The sequence below is a fragment of the Ascidiella aspersa genome, chromosome 2, assembly GCF_963924565.1.
Source record: "Ascidiella aspersa chromosome 2, kaAscAspe10.2, whole genome shotgun sequence".
NCBI classification, from domain to species: Eukaryota; Metazoa; Chordata; class Ascidiacea; order Phlebobranchia; family Ascidiidae; genus Ascidiella; species Ascidiella aspersa.
This window is the reverse complement of record NC_139448.1, coordinates 20,372,399-20,395,959: the sequence shown is the minus strand read 5'-3', so window position 1 is coordinate 20,395,959 and position 23,561 is coordinate 20,372,399. Positions and strand designations below refer to the sequence as shown.

At 35.1% G+C, this 23,561-nt stretch overlaps 1 protein-coding gene and 1 pseudogene across 3 annotated transcripts; one reads left to right on the top strand and one right to left on the bottom strand.

Moving 5' to 3' along the window:
* Nucleotides 1-633: 633 nt before the first annotated feature.
* On the bottom strand, nt 634-21,958 carry LOC146164271 (CAP-Gly domain-containing linker protein 3-like). 3 transcript variants are annotated; one of them, XM_083382430.1, is made up of 12 exons: nt 21,779-21,958; nt 19,233-19,391; nt 18,037-18,127; nt 17,693-17,952; nt 12,642-12,757; nt 12,345-12,448; nt 9,828-9,942; nt 9,534-9,634; nt 9,285-9,395; nt 7,827-7,970; nt 1,853-1,919; nt 634-1,639 (listed from the first exon to the last, which is right to left on the bottom strand). In XM_083382430.1, exons 1-11 carry the CDS (start codon nt 21,926-21,928, stop codon nt 1,894-1,896), a joined length of 1,377 nt encoding a protein of 458 aa, XP_083238556.1. In that variant the 5' UTR covers nt 21,929-21,958; the 3' UTR covers nt 634-1,639; nt 1,853-1,893. The 3 variants fall into 3 exon arrangements, with proteins under 3 accessions (XP_083238556.1, XP_083238558.1, XP_083238559.1); XM_083382432.1 differs by having other exon boundaries at nt 19,233-19,350; nt 21,779-21,868; XM_083382433.1 differs by lacking the exon at nt 21,779-21,958 and adding an exon at nt 21,520-21,549.
* On the top strand, nt 2,816-3,807 carry LOC146164272 (uncharacterized; annotated as a pseudogene).
* Nucleotides 21,959-23,561: the final 1,603 nt, after the last annotated feature.

Here is a 23,561-nt window from a genome sequence, read left to right as displayed (position 1 = left end):
AAGCCATTTGATTAGGATTAATATTTGTTTGTGCTAAGTTACGAATATCTTGATTTCTGTTGATGTTATACTGTAAATGCCCGTCTGCCATAGCCGTGTATGACGTCATAATCGCATTTCGTTGTGTTGATTTTTCGTTCTGTTTAACAGAGAACCGTCACCGTTCAAGACTGTGTGGCAACTATAGGCAGTGCTGGCGGGGACGCGCCCTAAGCGGATTCGACTGTAATATGTAAATTATTGTATGACCCACTTTTAATGATTAAGGTTTCGTTCGTGGCCCACGCTATAAAATGTTTCGTCATCCATACTGTAGTATAGGTATAGCCTAATATGTTTAATAATAATACTAATGACTTCAAAGTAGCCTACACTTCTTAATACGTAGCTGGTAAACTATGGATAGTTCGACCATCCATAAATATACTAACCCGTAAACTATTTATTGACAAATAATCGTGAAAGTGCGATATATTTGAAAAAACAAAAAGAGAAAGTCAGCATAGCTGCTATATTATAACATAGGGTAGGACAAGCGAGGGGGTAAAAAATTCGAGGGACATTTAAAATAACGACGTTTAGTGTCCTTCTAAGGTGCACAACTGCGCAGGCACACCAGACAATTTGCGCACTTCCATCATACGTCAATTAAAAACTAAAAAATCTCTCACATTTTTGGCCACAACAATTTTGAGCATTTTGCATTTGCCATACTTTTAATGATGCTTGTAGCTTAATCCAAGTCAACAAATTAACAATGCATTGTCGATTGTGATGTCGTATATGTCTCTGTTGTAAATTACTTTGCCTAATCGGTTTTCATCATCCATGCTGTTTGTTTTTTTATCTCACGTGGAGGTAAATGTTTACAAACGAAAACCAAGTAAAAACAAAAAATGAGTTTAGAAGAGTGCTGAACACAGCAGTGGAGTGTTCGACAATAATTCGCGTTCATGAAACAGGAATGCATTTTGGTAGTATCTTTCTAGCACAATTGCATTTTATCGCCCATGAACACATCATCCGGCCTACTAAAGTTAAAACTTTGGTCAAATTAAATTAGATAAAAATTAGGGTGGCTTACAGAAAACATTTTTAGTACAACATTTATTTTTCCATAGGCTAGCACAGCGTGAACTCACAGCTTTTCAAAAAGTGCAATTTCTGTCCAGTATATCGAGTAAAAGATTTTTTTCGCATATTGCGCCAATCGATAGCCTTTTTGTAATATGATCATTATATTGTATTGCAGGTCACACCTCTCTATCTTGAAATTTATCAGAATAGACGCACTGTGTTTTTCGGGTTAAAAGTGCGAATTTTTATGTGATTTCTGTGAGCCAAATACAGCTGTTGTGTCAATGGTCCAACAAATTGGCAAAATCATCTTGATATATGTATTAAACTCTTTTCATGATGTATTCCTCAAAATTTCACGACTCCCATAAAAACATTGATCTGCCCGGGCCCCGCCTACTCAGCCTTAAAATATTCTTGCTCACTAAATAATATTTGCTCAGTAGAAAAGTTTCGTAGAGGGAACACTGACGACGTCCCTTTACGGTGCCGTCGTTACGCCCCGAAGGTGCCTCGAGCTTCAATTCAAAGTCCGGGTGCAAGTCAGCTAATCCGAAGAAACCTAATCATTTAAAGGAAATAGAGTTAACTTGACCAGGTAACACTCATACCTTGCGTTTTTATAGTTAAACCATAAATCAATGAAATCATAAATAAAAAAACAAATGCAACTTTACCGACAGTGACTTGTACTAAATAATGACGTGCGAATTTCATTCTAATTGTTTTAACTACTAAACATAAAATTACAAACGGAAATCATGCCAACACAAACCTGACGACCACAGTCTATTTGCACCTCGTCTTCTTTTATGTTTAGTTGCAGGAACTTTTCCTCTTTTCTAAAAAAAAATGTAAACTTACAGTTAAATATTAGATTATTAAAAAAATGCAAAGGTTTCCAATCACATTACAGCGAACTACCTAACGAGAATCCTGGTAGGGGTGACGCAACTTATTAATTATTATTGGGGGTGCCGTAAGTCAGAAAATTTTGAAAACCAACAACAACGACACACATATGCCCTCAAAAGAAGGTGTTGACCTATTTGTTTACACTGCTAGGTTATCCTATCAAAATTTAAACGTTACCTGATTATATATTTTTTCACAAGGTCTACTAATAACGATTTGTTGTGTATGAATGTTTAAAACAACGCGACAGCAGCCCCTCAAACGTGCACAACGCAGTATTCCCTTATCACCCTGGAAAGCTATAATAACGTTCAATTGAAGTAGATCGGTTCTTGTCGAAATAAGTGTAACTTGATCCCTTAAAGCCGCATTCCATGAACTGCATAGCACGGACGGCTCCGCCCCGCGCATCTACGGCTTACCAAAAATCCACAAAGAAGGCATCCCTCTGCGACCAATTGTTTCGTTTGTTGGTTCTCCAACCTACAACCTTGCGAAGTACCTAGGGAAAGTTATTTCTCCGCTCGTGGGCAATACAGAATGGACTGTTTCGAACTCGTCCAAGTTTGTTCAAGAGATAGCACAGTTGCCGCCCCTGTCCTACGAAGAGGTAATGGTATCGTATGACGTCGTGTCACTTTTTACATGTGTTCCTGTGGAGTTGGCAATGAACATCGCGTCATCCAGGATTATAAACGACTATAGCCTTAAAGACAGAACACCATGGCTCCTGTTGGATATTGTGGACGGTTTGCGGATTTGCTTGGAGCAATCATTTTTAACATTCAGGGGAAGCTTTTACCAGAAGGTTCAAGGCACAGCGATGGGTTCCCCGGTCTCTGTGGTTGTCGCGAACATGACAATGGAAGCGCTTGAGGAAAAAGCCTTATCAACATTTGCCTACCCATCAAGATTCTGGCGGCGATATGTTGACGACATTTTTTGTGTCATTGATAATAACAAGGTTGAGGCATTTCTACGGCATCTCAACGAGGCGCAACCAGGCATTCTGTTTACCATGGAGCTTTAATCGGTAAACTGTCTTCCATTTTTAGATGTTCAGGTCACAAGAACGATGACGGTGTCTTGTACTCCAAAGTGTACCACAAGCCAACGAGTACCGACAGGTATCTCAATTTTCGATCTCATCACCCCACATACCAGAAAAGAGGGGTGGTTCGTTCCCTGAAAGATCGGGCACGACGCTTGTGCACACTTAACGACGACTGCGAGGCGGAACTGGCGAACGTTCGCAAAGCCTTGAAATATAATGGCTACCCCAATTGGATTCTCCGTGATCGACGGGCAACTTGTCCCAAACAGGTGACTCATCCAAAAACAGAGGGTTTTGTGACACTTCCGTACATACCAAAACTGACGGATATTCTGCGGCGTATGTTGCGTGACTTTGGTGTAGCGGTGGGCGTCCAACCTGCCAATACTCTCCGCAAGCTACTGAGTCACCCGAAAGATCCAATCAACACCTTTGAACAACGAGGTGTTGTGTATTCTATTCCCTGCGCCGAATGTCCGTTAATATATATCGGGGAGACTGGAAGGTCACTTAACACCCGACGAAAAGAACATCAACGGGATGTTGCCAACAGTGACGAGAAGAAGTCGGCCCTCTCCAATCACGCGGTGTCACAGGGCCACCGCATTGATTTTAATGCGGCGTCTGTTGTGGCCCGAGAATCTGACTACAGGAAAAGACTATTTCTTGAGTCATGGATTATTCACCAACGGGGCAACACAATGAACATCAAAACGGACGTGATGCTTTCAGCGTGCTACAGGCACCTGCTTAAAGATTAGAGGCCCAATCATTCGTTATCGCGTGTTGTTGTCGTTGCGTTGTGACGTGTTGCGTTCCATTCTTTTTTTCCTTTGTTTATCGTGCACTGTACTAGTCGCATTCAGTGTTATTTACTCTGATGAAGACGACCTGTATAGGACGTCGAAACGTCGGAATAAAAATTACATTTGCCAGAAGAGCTCTACAAACTTGATCCCTTAAAGTTTTGAAAAAAAGTCCACGTAGGAAGGGATTTTATAGAGGGGTATATTAAAACATTAGGTACCTATATGTGTGTAGTACTAAATTCTTAATAATTGACCGCTTTTACTGTTTCAGTGCTTAACCGGCATGGCATTTTAAGTCTGGAAATATGAGCCATTTTGGGGCAGATCCTCGTAATTTATTCGATCTATACAATTTTTTGGTAGGCAGCTTGGCATGTACGTTCTGTACGCACTCAAGCAGAGCAATATCAAAATATGCTATACGGGTTTTGCTGCGGTAGGTTTACTGACGGAGGACACAAATAAAGTGATATCTTGTAAATGGTGTCCAATTGTTTACAGTTTTCCATGAAGCAAGACAAGCAAAGATTGTGGATGTATTTATCTGTCCCCTTCTGTCTCGTGTGTGAATCATCTATTTTTTATATTAATATTACGCAGATTAATTCTTTCTCACTAAAAATAGTACAAAGTACCTTGGAAATAAAATCCATCACATTGCCTAGCTTACATTACAGACAAAACAGCTATTTAGTTATAGCTAAAAATATAATCGTGATTTACTATGTAGCTAACTTTAATTTCGAGAAGTTTTACGTTTAACACAAATTTACAAAATAGGTCACATAATGTATATGGTTAATTGATCATACTCCGTCTATATGAGTGATCCGCAACGTTTTTTTAGCAGCACACTACAATTTTTGGCTGGACACCTACAAAAAATACAACTAAACGACATAGAGACATAGACGAATACCAAGCAGACTTGGACAACTAGATTTATTTTAGCTTTTTAAAATTAGATTAGAATTAAAATTAGAGCATTTTTGTTTTTTCAAATTAGATTAGAATTAGAATTACCGAATTCCTAAAAAAACAAATTTCAACTAGAATTTTAACTAGAATCGCATACAACCAATTTAAAAAAATGTGTGTGTTATTTTTTATACGTTTTTATGCTTTTTAGACTGTAAAAATTACATACAACTCGTTCCAACCAAAGAGTTTTAATTAAAATTCTGTGTTTTAACTGAGTGACTAAAAATGCCGTTGGACAAAGTAGCAGTTTTGGAAAAATCCGAATTAGATTAGAACTAGAATTAGAGCACACAGGCAATTCATAAATTAGATTAGAATTAGAATTAGCCGCATTTTGCTCTAATTCAATGAATTAGAAAACTAGAATTATCTAGTTGTCCAAGTCTGATACCAAGGCAGCGAAGAGCGAGGAAACACTGTGATTGGTACAAAAAAGTGACGTTCCGCCTCCCTTATATTTAATAATGCTGTGAAGCTAAATCAATTTTCTTCTCCCTGCGATGGGAAAGGCATAAAGAGAAACTGTTTAACACCCACATTCTGGAGGGTATGATGTATTTTCAATTACCGCCAAGTTAGCATTACTGGAACCTCAATATAGTATCTCGCCAGGAAAAACACCTGAAGCAACGAGAAAGGAGAAAAAATATTTAAACATGAAAATAATATTTCAGAAACAAAGCTCTATTATTACTATATCCGCTTTCGATCAGACACATTTAAAAGGGAATACATACGCCCACGTTCACTTGACTGGGACTTGATTTGGCCAACCGATGACTTACACTGGGACTTGACTTGTTATTTTTGCAAAAGACTTGACTTGGACTTAAGTTATTTTTTAAATGACTTGACTGGGACTTGAGTTATTTCAATACTACTTGTTTACAACACCGGTAAAAACTGTTTAATACATTTAGCGAAATTAGAGATACACAACTATTTAAAGCAAGAACAAAGTTGGCGATAAACCAGGCGTGCAAAACTAATTCTGCGGGCTTGCGTATACCGTATATTTCTTGAAGATGTAATACAGTTAAAATGTTGTTCAGTCTAATTCAAAAGTTAATTTGATAGAATAATAAACCGAACGACAATTCCAAATAGCTCACTAAAGTTTTTGTTAATTTTGTAAACGATTTCTGTGTATTTTGTAAACGATTTTGACTTGAAATAATTTTGATAAATGTAACGAGTAAATTTTGACAAAATTGACTTTTTTAACTAGTCAAAAAATAATCGCCCTAATTTATAATCAACTGGAAACTATACCTACTACGCAATATAAGCAGCTAACATATTATCTGCCCTGTAGTCCTACTTTTGTGAAAGAAATTTTTAACAGCACATAACTCCAACATAAATAAATCCTTCAGAGGACTACCTCAGTGATTAAATTATTATTATAAATAAAGTTGCACAAAAGACGACCGGCCTAGAGAAATTAATTATGAATGCATAATTATTATAATATAGACCAGTACTATGCAATCGTTTTCACTCACAGCACACTAACTGAGTCAAAAAGTCGGCTGCACACCAACAAAATATATGTCAGGGAGCAACTAAAGAAACGTTTTATATCAAATAAGGCAAATTTGCAAAAAATATTACATTCCTTTTACTTTAAAAAATTGGGTTTAACAAACCTCCTAAAAATCTTTGTAATCTATTACGAAATCGGATCAGTGGACATTGTGGAATTTGGTTCGGAAAATGAAATCTGACAATTATGCTTTCTACTTTTTTCCTTAATTATCGGATCAGTGGACATTGTGGAATTTGGTTCGGAAAATGAAATCTGACAATTATGCTTTCTACTTTTTTCCTTAATTTAGAACCGGTAGACAAGAATGTTAAATACTATGTAACCGGAGGTGATAATAATAACGATCAAACTACCAGAAGTTACATGGATATTACATGGATTTTAAGTGTATGAATAGTCTCCTTTTTCACTTGGTATAAAGATTAAAAAACATGTTTAGTTGTATATTTTAGACACGCTAATTGCCACGAAGCTTATTTTTTTTAAACTATAGGCTATTTTGAAATATGACTTTTGTTTTGACGATTGAATTTATCAAATATGAAAGTTATGAATAATACCGAACTTTATAGAAGTTAAAATTGCCTGCCTTGATGCACAGTACTTCGTATTAAGTCCATACTGAATAATGAAATGTACCTTCGAAAATATCGCAAGTGATAAACCAGGGGTGGGCAAACCACCGCTGGCGGGTCTGGTCCAGCCCGTCACCACTTTTATAAACTGGGCACCAGGCCATTCCTTACTTTTGGTCTATTTCAACTACGTGAATCCAAAACTTCGCGCATATCTTGTTTATGCATCTAGTAGGTTTGTGTTTTGAGCAGGGCTGCGGAGTCGGACTCGGGACTCAACGGAGTCGGTTTATTTGCTGGAGTAGACTACGTAAAACTACTCGATCCGGAATCCGATTTGCGCATGCGCATTACCTAATTTCGAAACTGATAAAGCAGAAAACTGGTAATTACAAATAGCAAATTGTAGCATATTTTCCAACTATGTATTGTGCTTTGTGGGTGGATGAATTATATGACATCCCTCTAGAATGGATTGCTTGAGATCCATTTTTTAGTTACTTAAACGGGTCAAATACAGGCTGTGGAGTCGTAGCCAGACTCGGGACTCTTGAGAAATCGCACATTTTGCCTGAGTCGGACTCGGGTTGTTTTTAACTGACTCGGCAGCCCTGGTTTTAAGTATATATATTTTTGGAAGTTTCACCAACTTATTATACCTGAATGCATTTTATTGCGCTTCAATTGCAAATATTGGTCTGCCTTAATTAACAGTCCTTACGTTTTGGGGTAAGCTGTATTAGAAAGGATGAAATGTAGTTTAATAGTTTCACTAAAAAACAATTACAATGTAATATATTGTTACCCTTGAGATACGTTATAATGACACATTGAAACTACCTTAATTAACAAATGATATAACCAACCTTTGACACTGGTCTCCCGAGTCAATTTCGATAGCGGGGCGAATATGCCCTTGCTTGAGTGACATGTAAAATAACGTACCCCACCAATGCTGCCATCATTGCGACCACGGCCTCCTTCATTTAATTCAACGCCGCACCACGTACCTATTGGAGTTAAAACAATATCACCATATAACATTGTTATTAAATGCGAAAGAACATAATTTGGTACAATTATTCCACAACAAAAAATATCCCAATGAGTATATTCTGTTTTGTAAATGTGGCTCACACGTCACACACACCAAAACCATAAACTAGATGAGTTCACCATTATTATTAATTTAGTCAGTGATAGATAGTTCAGAGGGTTGTTTAATTATTTTTTGTCCTGGCTTACATTTAAAAAGAATAACATGACAATGGTCAATAACAAAATTGTTGTTTATGAAACTTTATTTAATACTTAATTATTTAGTTTTATTTTTTATTTTCTTGTTTCTGCATGCAAAACAAGATGAGTAAAAGGGTAGTGTTAAAATGTTACGATCTTAACGGCACCCAAATGAGTGTGACATGGTAGCGTAGAATTGTTGGCATGGGTAAATACAGAAATCGACCAGACAGTGTATAAGTCTAACACAACAGTATTGCAGAGTCACATTCATTTGTCATTTAAACCTCATTTTTCAGCACTTAATTTTTGGATATCCCGGGCACGCTTTCCAGATTGGACAGCAACAGGTATATATTCACAATTGTATATCGCTTAACGGAAGTCGCTGTTTAAAAATTATTACAGCTTGACTTCAGTCTTCTGGAAAAATGCCTTGACTTAAACTTTTTATTATTTTTCATTAAATGCAAGTGAAATATTTCGGATATAAATTTCTGCTTGTAAAACCACTTGCTTGGTTAATGTTGTGATTTGTTGTTTACAATAAAAATATAGCCCAGGAATAAACAAGTTTACGAGTTTAATTTATTTTTGAATGCTGACTTGGGGTTGACTTGCTCTTTTTTATGAAATAATTGACTGGATGTAACTTTTTTGCATAGGAAAAGACCTGGATTGCTTTTTTCAAAATAATTAATAAAATGATTTTATTTTGATAATTACATCAAAATTTACAACCCTACGTTTTTTTTCTATTAAGAAGTAAAATAAATAAAACTAACAGTTTTCTCCAAAAAATAATTTCATTGTGACCCTCCTGTTACCAAACATTTTGTCTTGAAGTTTTAATTTTAGATCCAATGATTATTAAGTCTTAATACATGTTGAAAGTATTCAACTAACTCTTCAATGACATTACAGCTGTAAAATAAAGTATAGGCCAGGGCCAATACATTCCAAAGCATTTGTGCTTTTAAAAGGTAAAATAACCATGTTTTATTAAGCATAACAGATGGTTGTTCGACCTTTAAGAAATTGTATCAATGTCAAATAGCACCAAGGCGATGCTGCAAATTGCCTACCTGCTGCAAATTGAGTACTTCCAATATATCTAATTATTCCAGGTTTAGCACCAGCTACGATCACCCGTTCTCCAATTTCAAAATCACTTTTATCATCCAACCTATATTTATCTACAAAAAAAGTTGTAAAGCTTTGGATAATACTTTTAGTGCACAAACCTGTCTAAACACCACTTTATACTTTGCACTTATCCAGTTATCAAATTAAGAATAGGCAACTATTTACAACATGCTATTAATACACAAAACCTTTTTTCAAAATTCGTTCTTTCTGTTTGTGTTGTTTATCAGTTTCAGATTCAAGGCACAGGTGAGATTTTGGAACAAACATACCATATTTATCCTTGCATCTATTCAAAATAATTTAATATGAGACTTACATATGTTAAACAAGAACTATGCCCTATTTTCTTCACTGTCAAGTATAAACAAGTAAACCAACCAATGGCGGATACACCTTTACTTAGATGGTGTGCTATTAAAGTTGCAATGTAAGTTATTCTAGGGTATAATCAAAAATGTAATTTAGTTATGATTTTCCACCTAAAATATGACTTTCCACCAATGCTTCCATTGTTACTTCCATCAGGAGAGTCAAGCTCTACCCCACCCCAGTCAACAGTAGAGGTCGGCATTTTTCCGAGATACCGCAAAACACCTAAATCAACCACATGATTGAAATGAAAGTTAAATTAAATAAAATATATTTTTGCCTAAAAAATTCTGCAACAATTACATTTTACTAACCCTCTACATCTAACGAGCAATGCAATGCACATGCCAAAGTAAATAAGAGACTATTGTACAATGTACATGCTTAACCATTAGGCCTTAAAGCAGTGGATCCCAACCGGTGGTATGCGTACCACTAGTGGTACACAAAGGTTTTTCAGGTGGTACGTGAGTAGCTACCGTTTTTTTTCACAAAACCCTGGATTCAAAACTTTATATATAAATATATATATATTGTTTTTTAATTTTCCGCGAAGCCCATTCTTATTGTTCCGTAACGTTTCAAAACAATTCGATCTTCAAAATACAGGCCATGTCAATTGTCGACAAGGAGCTCAGTTTGCTTTGTAAAGCGTAACGCTGTGGGACAGTGGGCGTTAATTATGTCAAGTGATTGTTCTTGATAGATATAAAGTACTGTTTTTTAGCTATAAATAGCGTTGAATAATGCTAGTTGTATAAGCTAAAAATAGATAAAAATATGATTCAATCAAAAGAGTTGTTCTTTAAGAAGTGGTACGTGTGACACTACAGAGCGTTTAAGTCAGGGGTTCCCAACCTTTTTACATTCTCGTACCACTTCGACGCTCTGTACTGCCACGCGTAGCACTTCTTGCAGAACAACTAATTTGTTCGAGATTAAACCATAAAACAGTAATGCTATCTATCAAGAGCAATCATTTTACATATTTGACGCCCGTCGCCCACTGTCCCACAGCGTTGTAAGGCTTTTCAAAGCAACTGCTGTGCTCCTTGTTGACAATTGACATGGCCTGTATTTTGAAGATCGTAACGAGAACGACATGGATAGTTACCTAAAAATGAATGGACTTCGGATTTTTTTTTTTGTAAACAAAACCAGATGAACAAAACATAAAATTGTGAATCCAGGTTTTTGTGAAAAAAACGAAAGCTACTTGCATACCACCTGAAAAACCTTTGCATACCACAGGTTAGGAACCCCTGGTCTAAGTGGTACGAGATCGTAAAAAGGTTGGGAATCCCTGCCTTAACGGATAAGGAAAAAGAGCAGCCTTGTACCAGTAGTGGGTATGTAGAAAGGCCCTACTTATTTTTTTTTTCTTAAAAATTATTGTCGTTATCATATACAAAATATGCAAGAGTAAATTAAAATGTACTTTTTTTAATTTTAAACTTTTTTTAACAATTTTTTTCATGTATTTAGAGAAAAAGGGGGTAGGGATGACTGAAGGCTGAAAACAATAGACTGAATGACAGTTCTCAAAAAGATTTATTTGACCAACCACTACAATGGTAGTTTGGTGTCTCGTTGAGACAGTACAAAAGAAGTGGCGATGTTACAATACACATCACTTTTCCATTATTTAGCCCTCTGACAAAGATTTTACCCTATCCATAGCATTTCAATATAATGGTCCAAGCTTTACAAAGTCTAGCTCTTTTTCACAAATCCTTCTACATGGGCTGTATCTTTATAGTGATTAAGAAGCCCTGTTAACAGGTTAAAGGCTTTTATGAAAAACAGTCACAATGTAGTCTCCCATTTCCCAACTTTAATTTAAAAGTTCAAAAAACGGAATTTTAGGGCTTGTTTTAAAAAAATGCCCCGGTTCCACCTTGTTGGCAGAAAAATAAGTAGACAATTGGATAATATAAAAAATACACATGGCACAATTAGCAAAAAAATATCACAAAATGGAGTTGATTTTCTTGGTTAAAATATTCTGTTGTATTGTCAAACCAGAAACCGGAAAAAACTGTTATAACTACATATTTATATTTTAAATCCATAGTAAACTGTCTGACAAACTATTAACCACAATTCGTACACCCCTGTTAAAAAAATTGGTAGGATTACATTAAGCATGAAGTGGCAAAGACATTTTTAAAGGTACACCAGCAGCTTTCAGGTCATATGCATAGTTTGGTAAATCAAGTGTAATTTTTATTGCAGCTGCTGTAAGTTATATTGAACTTTGACAATTTAAATCAACCTAAAATCAGCAATTAGCACTGAGATTTTTTTTATATTGACTTAAAATAATTTTGAAAACAGGTGGTACACAGCTAGATCAAAAAACTGTTATGTGACCAGAAAGCTAAAGAACCACTTAGTTTACCGAATACAACTTACATAATTTAACAAATCAAGACAAATAGTCTATTTATACAATATTATTGTTATTGCCTGCTTTCACATTAGTGAGGGTCTTCTTTAAACCACAAAGTGCACATTTACTGTTTATATATATATATATTTTGTTTATAGCTCCCTATTTCATTGTTTAACTTAAAGTATGTCTGCTAAACATAAAAATAAGGGTAATGCATTGTATTTTCAGTTACCTGCAAGGTTATCTTGTTTTTCTGATAAGATTTGAACTCGACATCCCAAATTTAACATACCATTCACACATGTCGATGTGGTTTTTGTTTTGCTGTATCTTTTTCTGCATATTACATATCAAAGAAATTTTGAACAACACAAATGTTTCTCCCACTCTTGGAATAAAACACCCTACAATTTATCTAAAAGTTATTTTAAATTTATTCATTTATTTACATCTTGTTTGTAACTTTGTCAGTGGCATGACAAAAAAAATATTAGACACCCTAAAAAAATATTTACACATTTTAACTCACAGGAGATCTTTAAAGTGATTGGCCTTCCTTTTCTGCTCGGGTGTAGTAAAATGTGTTGGAATGCAATCTTCAGGAAGCCTTCCAAAATCATCTCTGACATTAATGCAAGCACAATTCTGTTGAATGGTATAACAAGGTATTAAAGGTAAGTTTTTACTTTTCAAACCAACCTGATGTTTTGCTTGTATTTCTATGGCACATATCATTATAAAGGTTTATTAAAGTTATAAAGTAAATACAAAAAGTAATCAATTACTACAGACATAAAAAAACATAAAAACTTCCCAAGGCATAAGCACTTTAAAAAAAAATTTTAGCTGTGACTGAAAAATAATTGCACAAGTTTTTGAAGCCAGTTATTTTGATAGCTTTCACAGTTGGAAACGATTGTGTTTTACCTGCGGCTGGTAAAATGCCTGAAACAATACATGGAAAAAAGCATTATGATGAACACGCAAAATTACCTTATCTAATGACACTATCTGCAGAAAAATTGCTAAGATTAGTGATAATTGATTGCAGCAGCTGATCTTAAGACTTGGGAAAATACTGAAGCTTTGATAAAGCCAGAAAAATATTTAATTGATTTTCTGACGTCTTTTAAAAATTCATGACAGACATGAAGAAATATTCGATAAAGTCTATGAAGTTTTTTCAGCTGTAGTATACCATGGGAAAATTGAGTTGGGTGTCTGGATGGACCAGGAACAATGATTGACAAGCATACTGTACCAAGGTTGAAAGAACAGGCAAATGAACAAGAAACAGGGAGGCACTTATATCAAAACAAATGTCACTGGAACCGAATCCTTCCAATGACCATGATTTACAAAGACAAGCATGCCGAAAATCCGATAGCTATTAAGAGGCTACATTATACAAAGGATTTCAAAGATAAACTTGGCATATTCTTAGCTGATCAGCAGTCAGCACTTATATTAGTAAACTGTGATTTTGTTGATTGTTAAATGCGACTTGTCTTTTTTAGGGAAATTTAATGATTTAAACATGCTTATTTAAGACAAAAATGAGGCACACATGTGAATTCTTATACTCCATAAAGTGCAACTCTTGTTATATTAAACTATAAATGCTGCTATTTTGGCCTATATGAAAATCGTTTTTTTAGGCCTAATGCGTAACATACCAGGCAGATTCTAGCCAGCCTTCATACCATGGCAGAATCTTGCCAGCCTTCTGGTGACAAGCATTTTTGGCCTAATTTTTTGTTTTTTTTTTTGGTTGCGCCCCTTAACTCAAATGATGTGTTCGTCTAAGGCAGTGCTTCTCAACCTTTTTTTGTGGCGACTCAAATAATAAACGTAAATTAATAGCGATGCTGAAGCAACCCAATTTTTTTCTCAACTTTTTGTAAGCATAAGTGAACTACACACAAATAAGACAATCGAATATAAACATAAAAGTTTCAATTTAATTAACGTGAGTCTTGACTTTGTATTGTTTCTAAAACTTTGTCAAAATTTGGAGCAATCTTGCTCAGTGCCAATCTCATGTCATCTTCGGGCTGAAGACAGTTTCTATTCTTTGTTTTGATGTCAGTAAGCGTAGAAAACCCGCTCTCACACAAACAGGTGGTAACAAATGGCAAGAGAGCTCTCACTGCGTGTGTGCCAACAATACTTTTTTCGTTTTTGATTTTTGACTAAAATTGGCCAAAAGTTTTTTGCTTTAATCTATTCATCAATGATCTGTCGCCCTGAACATCAATGAATTCCTTTTCAAATCCAGTAATGCTTAGGTAGCTTTCAGGCAAGGCGTCAACACTTATAAAAAAGGATTGCGCACCCATTCCAAATCATTTGCATTTTTAGGGATAATCGAATCAAATTCTTGTATCAACAAAGCTAAATGCCTGACTATAACAAGCTGGACATCATCAAAGCAAACCTCTTCCATATCTTCCAGAAACTGATTAAAAACAGGAAATGATGCTGTTTTTTGAGACTCTATCTTCCTTTTCCATAACTTCAGCTTTTTCCCAAAAGCAATCAGTTTTTCAGATACATCGACCAACATTATGTTTGGACCTTGCAAAGATTGATTCAACACATTCAACTGAGAAAAGATATCAGAAAGATATGCTACAAACAAAAGTCACTTTTGATCAGCAAATTTTTCTATCAAATCATGCTTCTTCTTAATCAAAAATTCCAAAATCTCCTTGTGCAGAGTAACAAATCTCTCTAATACTTTACCGCTAGATAGCCACCTCACATCAGAAAAGTATATTAGGTGTTGGAATTCAGCATCAAAATCTTCGCATAGTTTTTCAAACAGTCATGAATTCAAATACTTTGCCTTTATGAAGTTGACGATGTGGATTACATCCAGCATAACATTTCCTAGTTCAATTGAAAGCCCGTGAGATGCTAAATTTTCTCGGTGAACGAAGCAGTGATTGATTTTTACATTAGAATAGCATAATCGGTAATGTCAGTACTTTCGTCAACTTGTAGGCTAAACTCTTGACCTCGGTTTATAGAAGAAATCAACTGTTCTTTGACATTTGTTGACAAAGAAGTAATGTGCCTTCAAACCGTGTCATTAGATATTGGGACTATATCTAACTTCTTTGCTACGTCATCACCGGACATTATGCGCACCTTGTCGATGGCTGCTGGCTTTATCAAATGCTGTCCATGAGGTTTTTTCGAACATGTGATGTGCCAATCTACTAAGCAAGACGCCATATTGCTTGCTTCAAAGTGCATATAAAAGGGTTGCTGACAGAATCGACTCTTTGCCGCTTCAAGCTTTGCTCTCTTCTTTCAAAAAAAACCTATTTTTACCGGAAAGATTATTGTGCTTAGCATTCAAATGACGCTTTAGTTTATTGTCTTTGAGGGATTCATTGCTTAGTACTTCACTGCAGATTACACACTGTGGTTTAACGATACCTTTGTCAACTAGGTATGTAAATCCGTAAGTATTATCAGGTTTATACTTTCTCTTAGTTGCCATTACTAGAACTGAAAAACTAAGTTAAAATATTTAGCCTTGACTAGAACGTAGCTAATCTAAAGTGTCACATGTTAAGTATATAAGTTAAATTATTTAGCCGAACGTAGCTTATCTAAAGTCTCATGGTTCAAGTAAATAAGTTAAACTGTTTAGCCTGGACTGGAACGTAGCTAGTCTAAAGTCTCACAGCAATCTTCACAATGCTTCTTCTCTTGTGGTTTCGCCAACAATGCACTATTATGACGTCAACAAACAGTCAATAAGCAATGAATAGAATAAGGTACTAAGTTATCAAACGGTTTTGTGTAGACGAGTTTAATTGGCGACGGCGACCCAAAACCAACCGAATGGCGACCCATTTTTGGGTCGCGACCCAGGGGTTGAGAAGCACTGGTCTAAGGAATGTATTAACCTTGCCATGTTTAGGCAATAAACAAGACTATTACCAAGTAAATAGTTAACAAAAAGTTGCGGCAAAGGCGCAAAATTTTTTGTGACATAAGATGAGACTATCGTGATTGCTTTTTTAATTCAATAAAGGAGTAGTTGGCAAATCAAAGTAAAACTGCAAACACACAACAGTTCTACGATCAAAATTTAGTAATTTTTAAACTAATAAACAATCTACATCAGGGGCGGGCAACATACGGCCCTCGGGCCGGTGATTGTTAGGTATTCTTTAGTTCTTTATTTTGGGTTAAAACTAGAGAACTGCAGTCATACAATCGAACTGAGAACAACATCAACGTTGGAATGAGACCAAAATAGGACTAATACCTAATAATCGTAAAAACTTTTAAATTGGAATAAGCTTAAGACCTGAATGACCGGAATCAGATCTATAAATCATTTTACCTAACCCTGAACCCCACCTCTAAGTCTAACTCCCCTAATAATTTTAACCCTAACCCAATTTCTAACCTTACCCATTACCCACCAATAACCCCGGAGGGCCAAAAAGTCAGGTGCCAAAGCGGCGTCCTTCAAACAAGTGCGCCTAAAATTCAACATCATGACGGCCGATCGTCCCAGGTCCCATACCAACTTCCTACAGTTTCAGGTTATTTAGGCCTTATTCCGAAAGATTTATGTCTTATTCAGACGATTAAGTTCTTCCTCTGTCGTGAGTATTACTGCATATTAGGCTTTAATACTATATGGTATTATTGATTTTTCTGCTTTAGGTATTGTTGCTTTTTAGGTCTTGTTGTGTGTTCCCAAATTAGATTTAGAATTTACATCAATATTTTCCCTTAGAGAGTGTCGCAAATTTAACAAGGATTGGATGCCCAAGTACTTTTCACAACATTAGCCACCATTATGCGACAAAACATGCAGGCTATGGCAGTACGATTATTGTATCAATTCAGTAATCCGGCCCGCCAAGTACTTAATTATACCATATCAGGCGCACCAACTGGAGAAGTTGCCCGCCCCTGATCTACATGCTTAAAATGGCTTTTCCCCACTAAAACAACGTGCTTCATACTGCCGTTCTTTCAGAATGGCATAAAAAATTAATTCCTGTTAATTGAAGTGCATAATGCTCCTACATATTCAACATTTCATAATATATTTGATTGAATATGTGTGGAAACAAGCACAAGTTTTTTTTGGTAAAATTGATCTAAATCTTTCAAAAAAAAATTTTTTATTTATTTTTTTTTTTTTGGGACCAATTTCTTCGGTTTTTTGGCTGATTCTTCGGCGACATAGTCACCATCATTCTGCCATACTGTAACATACCATTTAATTCAGAAAGTTTTGCTAATAAAAGCCTAATCAACACACTTTTCTCGGGCTTCGCTTGATTAGACTGGATTCATCTGCAATTTGTAACTTTTGGATGTCAGCCCTAACAATTTTGATGCACTTCTACAAACAAAAATCCTGCACCCCCTTGGTCTCAAGTCTCAACAGATATCAACCCTGCTTATAGGTAGGATAAAAAATTACACCCAACATGCAAACATTTTAGATGTATAATTTACAAGCAAAAAAGCTATTAAGCTATAAAAACATTTTAAGCAAGCCATATTAAGCTCTACTAATCAATAAAAAGGACAAACCTGAAGCAAAATTTCGGCAGTACTACAGCTTAAGAATTTTGCTGCAATATGTAGACTCGTTCCATAATGAAAGCTCCCACATAAACTATCAATTGCAACTGTTGGCCAAACTTCAGATGTTTTTAGCAACAAAATAGCAGCTTGAGGTAGGTCAAAATACGCAACAATATGTAATGCATTCATATCAGTGTAAAGTGTGCGTTGATTACCATCAGCTCCATTGCAGAGCAAGCGTTTGACCACACTTATGGCTTGTTTTCCTATTGAACAAAAAATAATTAATTATGTTAAAAAAAACTCTTTTTTCAACTTTTCCTACAAAAAATACAATACATATTTGCAACCTGATATAGTAGTAGCTCTAATAGCATAATGAAGTAAAGTCATTCCAGTAGTTGAGTCTACATCATTAGTTCCAATTCCACGCCTAAGCATCTTAAAATAAATATAATATGTCATCAAAAATAAACTCATTTATTGGAACAATTAAAGAAAACACTGCATAAGATATTTTATGGCAAGGATATTAATATGTAAGAGCATTTTGGGTTGCAAGATTTTCCATTGTCATACCATTCTATTAATTCCGTGCCAGGTGTTTTGTTGCTGCACTCTATGAGTCTACTGCCCTGCAGCATGCATGCCTTAAGCACGCGTTGGTGTTTTGCTAGTGTCCTTAACGGCGCAGTAATTATTGGTTTACGTTGGAATGGTGATTGCCTTTTTACTATAACGGTGCTTGTTTTTCGTTCATTTGTACTACTTTACTTCTATGCCCATGATTAATAAACCTTCTACGCATACAACAACTATGTTAATATTTTCATGAATTTTGTCGCATTAAAACAAGGTTTAAAACCTCTTGACTATACTGCATGTTTATTTCTCATGGGTACCTTAAGCAGTTTAGTGTCCCAATTTTTTCATTAAGTACAATCAGTACCCTAGGATAAAAATTAAATAAAATACTTTGCGAAACATTGTTGAACAAACCAAATTTGTAATATTTTGCAAATGATGGAAAATAAAAACATGAAATAGCTTGCAGCAAGAATGTATCCGTTGTCAAGCTTTTCTGGGGTTAACAGGTTTTATTGACAGTTTTGTGTTCCAAGACTTGAATTACTTTCAAATATTTAGTTTAGTTTTTTTAATTATAATAGATAAGATAATGACTTTGGGTTTATTCATTGTTGTGTTATAAATTATACTAATAATAATTGAATTTAACACCATGAGCCTGTTGCTGCTTCAGTACATTGCAGTAGTAACTAGTTGAGCAAAAGCTTAGCTTGCCATTGAATATTTTTTATGATTTTAACAGGTTTTATAGCATGAGTTAAAAGCTGTGTGGCCTGCTTACTCAGCGGTAACTGACAAAGTGGCCCGCGACAGCAAATAGGTTCGTCACCCAAAAGTGGCCCGCGACAGCAAATAGGTTTGTTTAAAACAATGGTCGATATATTATTGTCCCACATGATTAATAAGCTATTATATTAACAGCAAAATTGGTAAAATGTTTAAACAAACTTCAACGTACTTCATCAGCAATTATACCAAAGTGTTTACAAGTAGGGCCAAGAAATTGTCTTGCCATGGCAAATAGTTGAGAAGTTGATGTAGACTTGTCAGACATTAAACGTTTTCCTTCCCCAATGCTAGGATCAAGAAAAACCAAATCAGCCTGAGAATTATCTTCCTATAATAGAACAATAAATAACATTTTTAAAAGTTCATTGTATTGCATTGCACTCACCACAAAAAATGAAGTTTGGGCAACAGTCTGGTGTTTCTATTACGTTTTATGTGTTTTTTCGAGTAGGTGTGCACAAATATTTAAACAGCTGCTTTAAATGTCATTTGTTTAAAATGTTAATCATTTATTATTAATAACTGAAACTATAGCAATGCCATGCCAAATAATTATTAAATGATAGTATCAGCATTTCATCATAAAATGCAAAACAAGTTTTACACAGCATGAAATTCTTATTTATAGACTGTTTAACAACACACATAGTGCAACTATTTAGGTGAAGAACTTTTTTTAACGAGTAATTGGAACTGACACAATTCCTTCATTGTTTTACAGCGGAAGGTTGTGACGCTCGCGCCTAATTGTACATGCGCGAGTGGCAAGTTCGGATAAAGATTGCTGTGGAGACACATTCATAGTGCTTACTTTAAATGCAGCCATGTAGTGCAAAGTCAGCGTGTTTTCGGGTTATCAATTACTTTGCGATAACCTTCACCTAAACACTGCATGTCAATCAAATGTATCGTTAACCTGTCTTGTGGTTTCTATACATAAACATTAGTTTTTATAGAAGTTTAGTCATTTATTTTCATGCATGGTTTAACAAATTAATGGTAACCATAAATCAGTTTACGCTACAAATCTCCCATGCACCGGAGGTTCTGTGCTGCGCGACACCCTATAGTTGGTCGTTTCAATTTTTCAAGGGTGTCCCGCAATGGTTTCGCTTTGCATCTTAACATATTTGCAATTAAAATATCCCATACCCTTTACCTGTGGCAGTTTCAGGCTTTTATTTATGCATTTAGGCCTTATTCGGATTAGTTTAGGCTGTATTTCTGGCAGACATATGTTAGCTATGTGGTTTTGCAATTAACTGCTATCAATATAGAGCAGGCGTGGGGAACTTCTCCTGTCGGCGGCCCCGATATTAAAACTAAAGTAATTGGCTGGCCGGATTCCTGAATCAATACATTAATCGTAAAGTACTACCAAACGGCAGCACTTTTATTACACAGCGAACATACTGTTTTCTTGCCAACTTGAGTGAGCATCCAACCCTTGTTCAATTCGCAAAAAAATATTTATTGTAAATTCGAAATCTAATTTTAATCCAAAACAAAGTTCTAATCTAAAAACACAAAGAACTATAGAATAACTAACAATCACTATTATTTGACGTGGTAAGTAAGTAGGGGGGGGATTGTTGAATACTTTAGCCGCTGGCCACATTATATATTTGTTTTCTTTTTTTACGTCTTGTCGTCCTTCCTATGTAGTTTATATAAGATTCATTCCTTACAACATTTTTTAATGCGAATAGAACCACTATCAGGGGGCAGCTGACTCGATGTACCTAACGGTCTTTCGCTGACCCCTGGGAACTCAGAACCATAATTTTTGTAGTTGTGTGTTTCTATTATTTTTTATTTTTGTGTTCGATGTTCCGAATAAATACATCTGATGTAAGACTGGTAACTGTCTGCGGGACGCTCTAAATCCCATCTCGCGTCAGACCTGGCTATCAGGATAGTATGTTGTCCGCCCTTGATATAGAGTATATTATGATTTCCCCTTTCCCAAAAATTAATAAAAATGTACTAAAAATTGGTATTCTGGATTTGTTATTCTAGATTCTATGCTTAACATTCTATAATCCCCGGAGATTTTACTTTGAACATCCCTATTCACTAGTGACTTATGCGCCGTTCATCTGTTCAAAACCAAGTCATGTTTTTACATGCTATTGTGCCATTTCTTGAAAGTATTAACAGTTTACAATCAGAACTTCCATTTGTATGTTAAATTATATTCAGCAGTTTTTACACAGATATTAAAAGCATCAAACTGCACATCAAGTATTTGGTTTCCTGATATAGCATATGTAAGTCATGTTAATATGACAAAGTGGGGTTGTTAACAGAGTTCAACCGATATCCCTTTTTTGGACCCATACGGATACCCGATTTTTAACAATTTTGTCAACCGCTACCGATTTTTTTATATACCTAGGAATTCAAAAACTTGAATTAAATGAAAATAAAATCCAAATAATGTTTAGTTTACATACCTCTATTAATTATTAAACTATTATTTAGCATATTAACTTTGTGTGATGCTAAAATCAAAAAAATTTTGTTCCAAAAATGAATAAGTTGTTTGTTGTACATGAAAATTCTATCATCTTCTTGTACTAAAATATCGGCCAAAGTATCTGCCTACATTTACCGATATATCGGTAGAAGTCAAATATTGGCCGATATTATCGGTCCATCTCTAGTTGTTCATGATCCATAACAAAGTAGGATGTACTAATGCAATAATCTTACAAGACCATATGGAATAGGAAGGTCTGTAGTTGGATGAATACGAATAGGTTCTAATTTTTCATCGTCCAGTACTTTGTAGCAGTAATCAGCAGTAGTTCCAGAGTTGTCATTTTTTGTTTGTGATAATCCAAAATCCAATAGCCTATCCATTTATGAGTATATTACAACAAGCATGGAATGTTCTTACTACTTTAAGAGAAAGTAAATGTATTATTAGACCAAAAAATAAAAATTTGATATATCCCAAGTACTAAAAATTTGATAAAAAATAGTGTTAAGCACACAAAATTTGCTATGCTTACACAAATAGATTCACAAATTGGTTTTGCAACCTTTGGTAAGCTTCTTTCAAAACATGGCAAACACAAAGTGCTATAATACAACATACCTAATAGAAAAATAGTAGGTTAAATAGGAAGCAGCTCCAAAGTTCACACCTTTGGAATCACTAGGCAAATATCTGTACAATCGATTTTTGAAAAAAATATAGAAAAAATATCTTTCGTTTGTGGCATTTTAAGTAGATTTACAGCGATTAAGTATAGCATTTTTTCACATAATTGGGGTCTTTAAAAAGTTTTTTTGGTAAAAATTCTAAATTGCATGAGTTAGTGATGATATTATTTCACTAAGTGGTGTTTCAAGCAGATTCACAGTGATTTTTAAGAAAATTAAGGAAAGAAAAAAATGTTACAGCCTGTCAAACTTGGAGTATGTGCAAAAATTTCATACTTAAAAAATCATTTTGTTGCTGGGTAGAGGTGAATTTCGGCGTTGGCTGCGAATTTATGTTCTGACAATTTTTTTCTCCAATGATTCAACCTGGCCTTCACACTACATTGTGTTAACAAAATACTTTTATGTATACATTTGGACATGCATATTCATCTGCAATACAGTGATTTTCATTATACACTTAGTTAAGGATAAATTTTCATTCCTAAAGGCCTTTAACTTATGTATGCTATAAGCGAGGGTTTCCCAAACTGTGGTCTGTGACGACTGCACAGATGGTCTGTGGCAATATGACGAGAAATTGAAAAGTCACACATATATGTTGTACACTACATACCCTTTCAAAGACAATTGCTGCACATATACACAACTTAATGAGTTTAAAAGCTTTTGCTATCCAGTATCGTAAATCTTACTCGTTGCGCCTTTGTTGTACATAGTCAAAAAGTTTTTACAAAAATTCTCATATTCCTCGTCTAGCCATTCGGAAAATACTTTGTGGACTCTGACTTATAAGTTTGCCTTTCGCAAATAACTCTGGGAATTAATGATTTATGCAGAAAGAAGCAATCGCATTCGTCCCATTGATGTTGTCAGTTATGTAAATAAATAAAATACGGCTTTATTTATTTTTTGCTTTGTATTGCGGTCCGCGCAAATGCAGATTAACAAATAGTGGTCCGTGGTCCAAAAAAAGTTTATGAAACCCTGCTATCACATTTTTTTCGATCAGTTGTTGTTCGTAATGCACAATTTTTTAATAACGGTAAAATGTTTAATTTAGAGAATTTTATAGGTATTGTTTTTGTTGTCGTAGAACTTTAGATTGCAAACCTTTTTTTTAATGTGAAGTGCCTTAAAACTAATAACATAGTATCTCGCTGTTTCCTTGAATTATATTGTTGCTATTGTAACGACTTTAAAAGGGAACTTCCCCGAACTTGCAAATCTTACCGGTCGAGTAAAGAAAAATAAAAAGGTTACGTTTATGCTTTATAAATAAATAAATGTTCATCTGTCTGCATACAACGTATATTTATATATTTTT

Bases quoted from the DNA above. Each gene is read 5' to 3' on its own strand.
- LOC146164271 (XM_083382430.1), bottom strand. From the start codon at position 21,928: ATGGATAGGCTATTGGATTTTGGATTATCACAAACAAAAAATGACAAC. The intron at 19,392-21,778 runs GTAAGATTATTG...GTTCTATTATAG, and splicing joins TTCCTATTCCATATGGTCTT to GAAGATAATTCTCAGGCTGA. The intron at 12,449-12,641 runs GTGAGTTAAAAT...TGTAATATGCAG, and splicing joins AATCACTTTAAAGATCTCCT to AAAAAGATACAGCAAAACAA.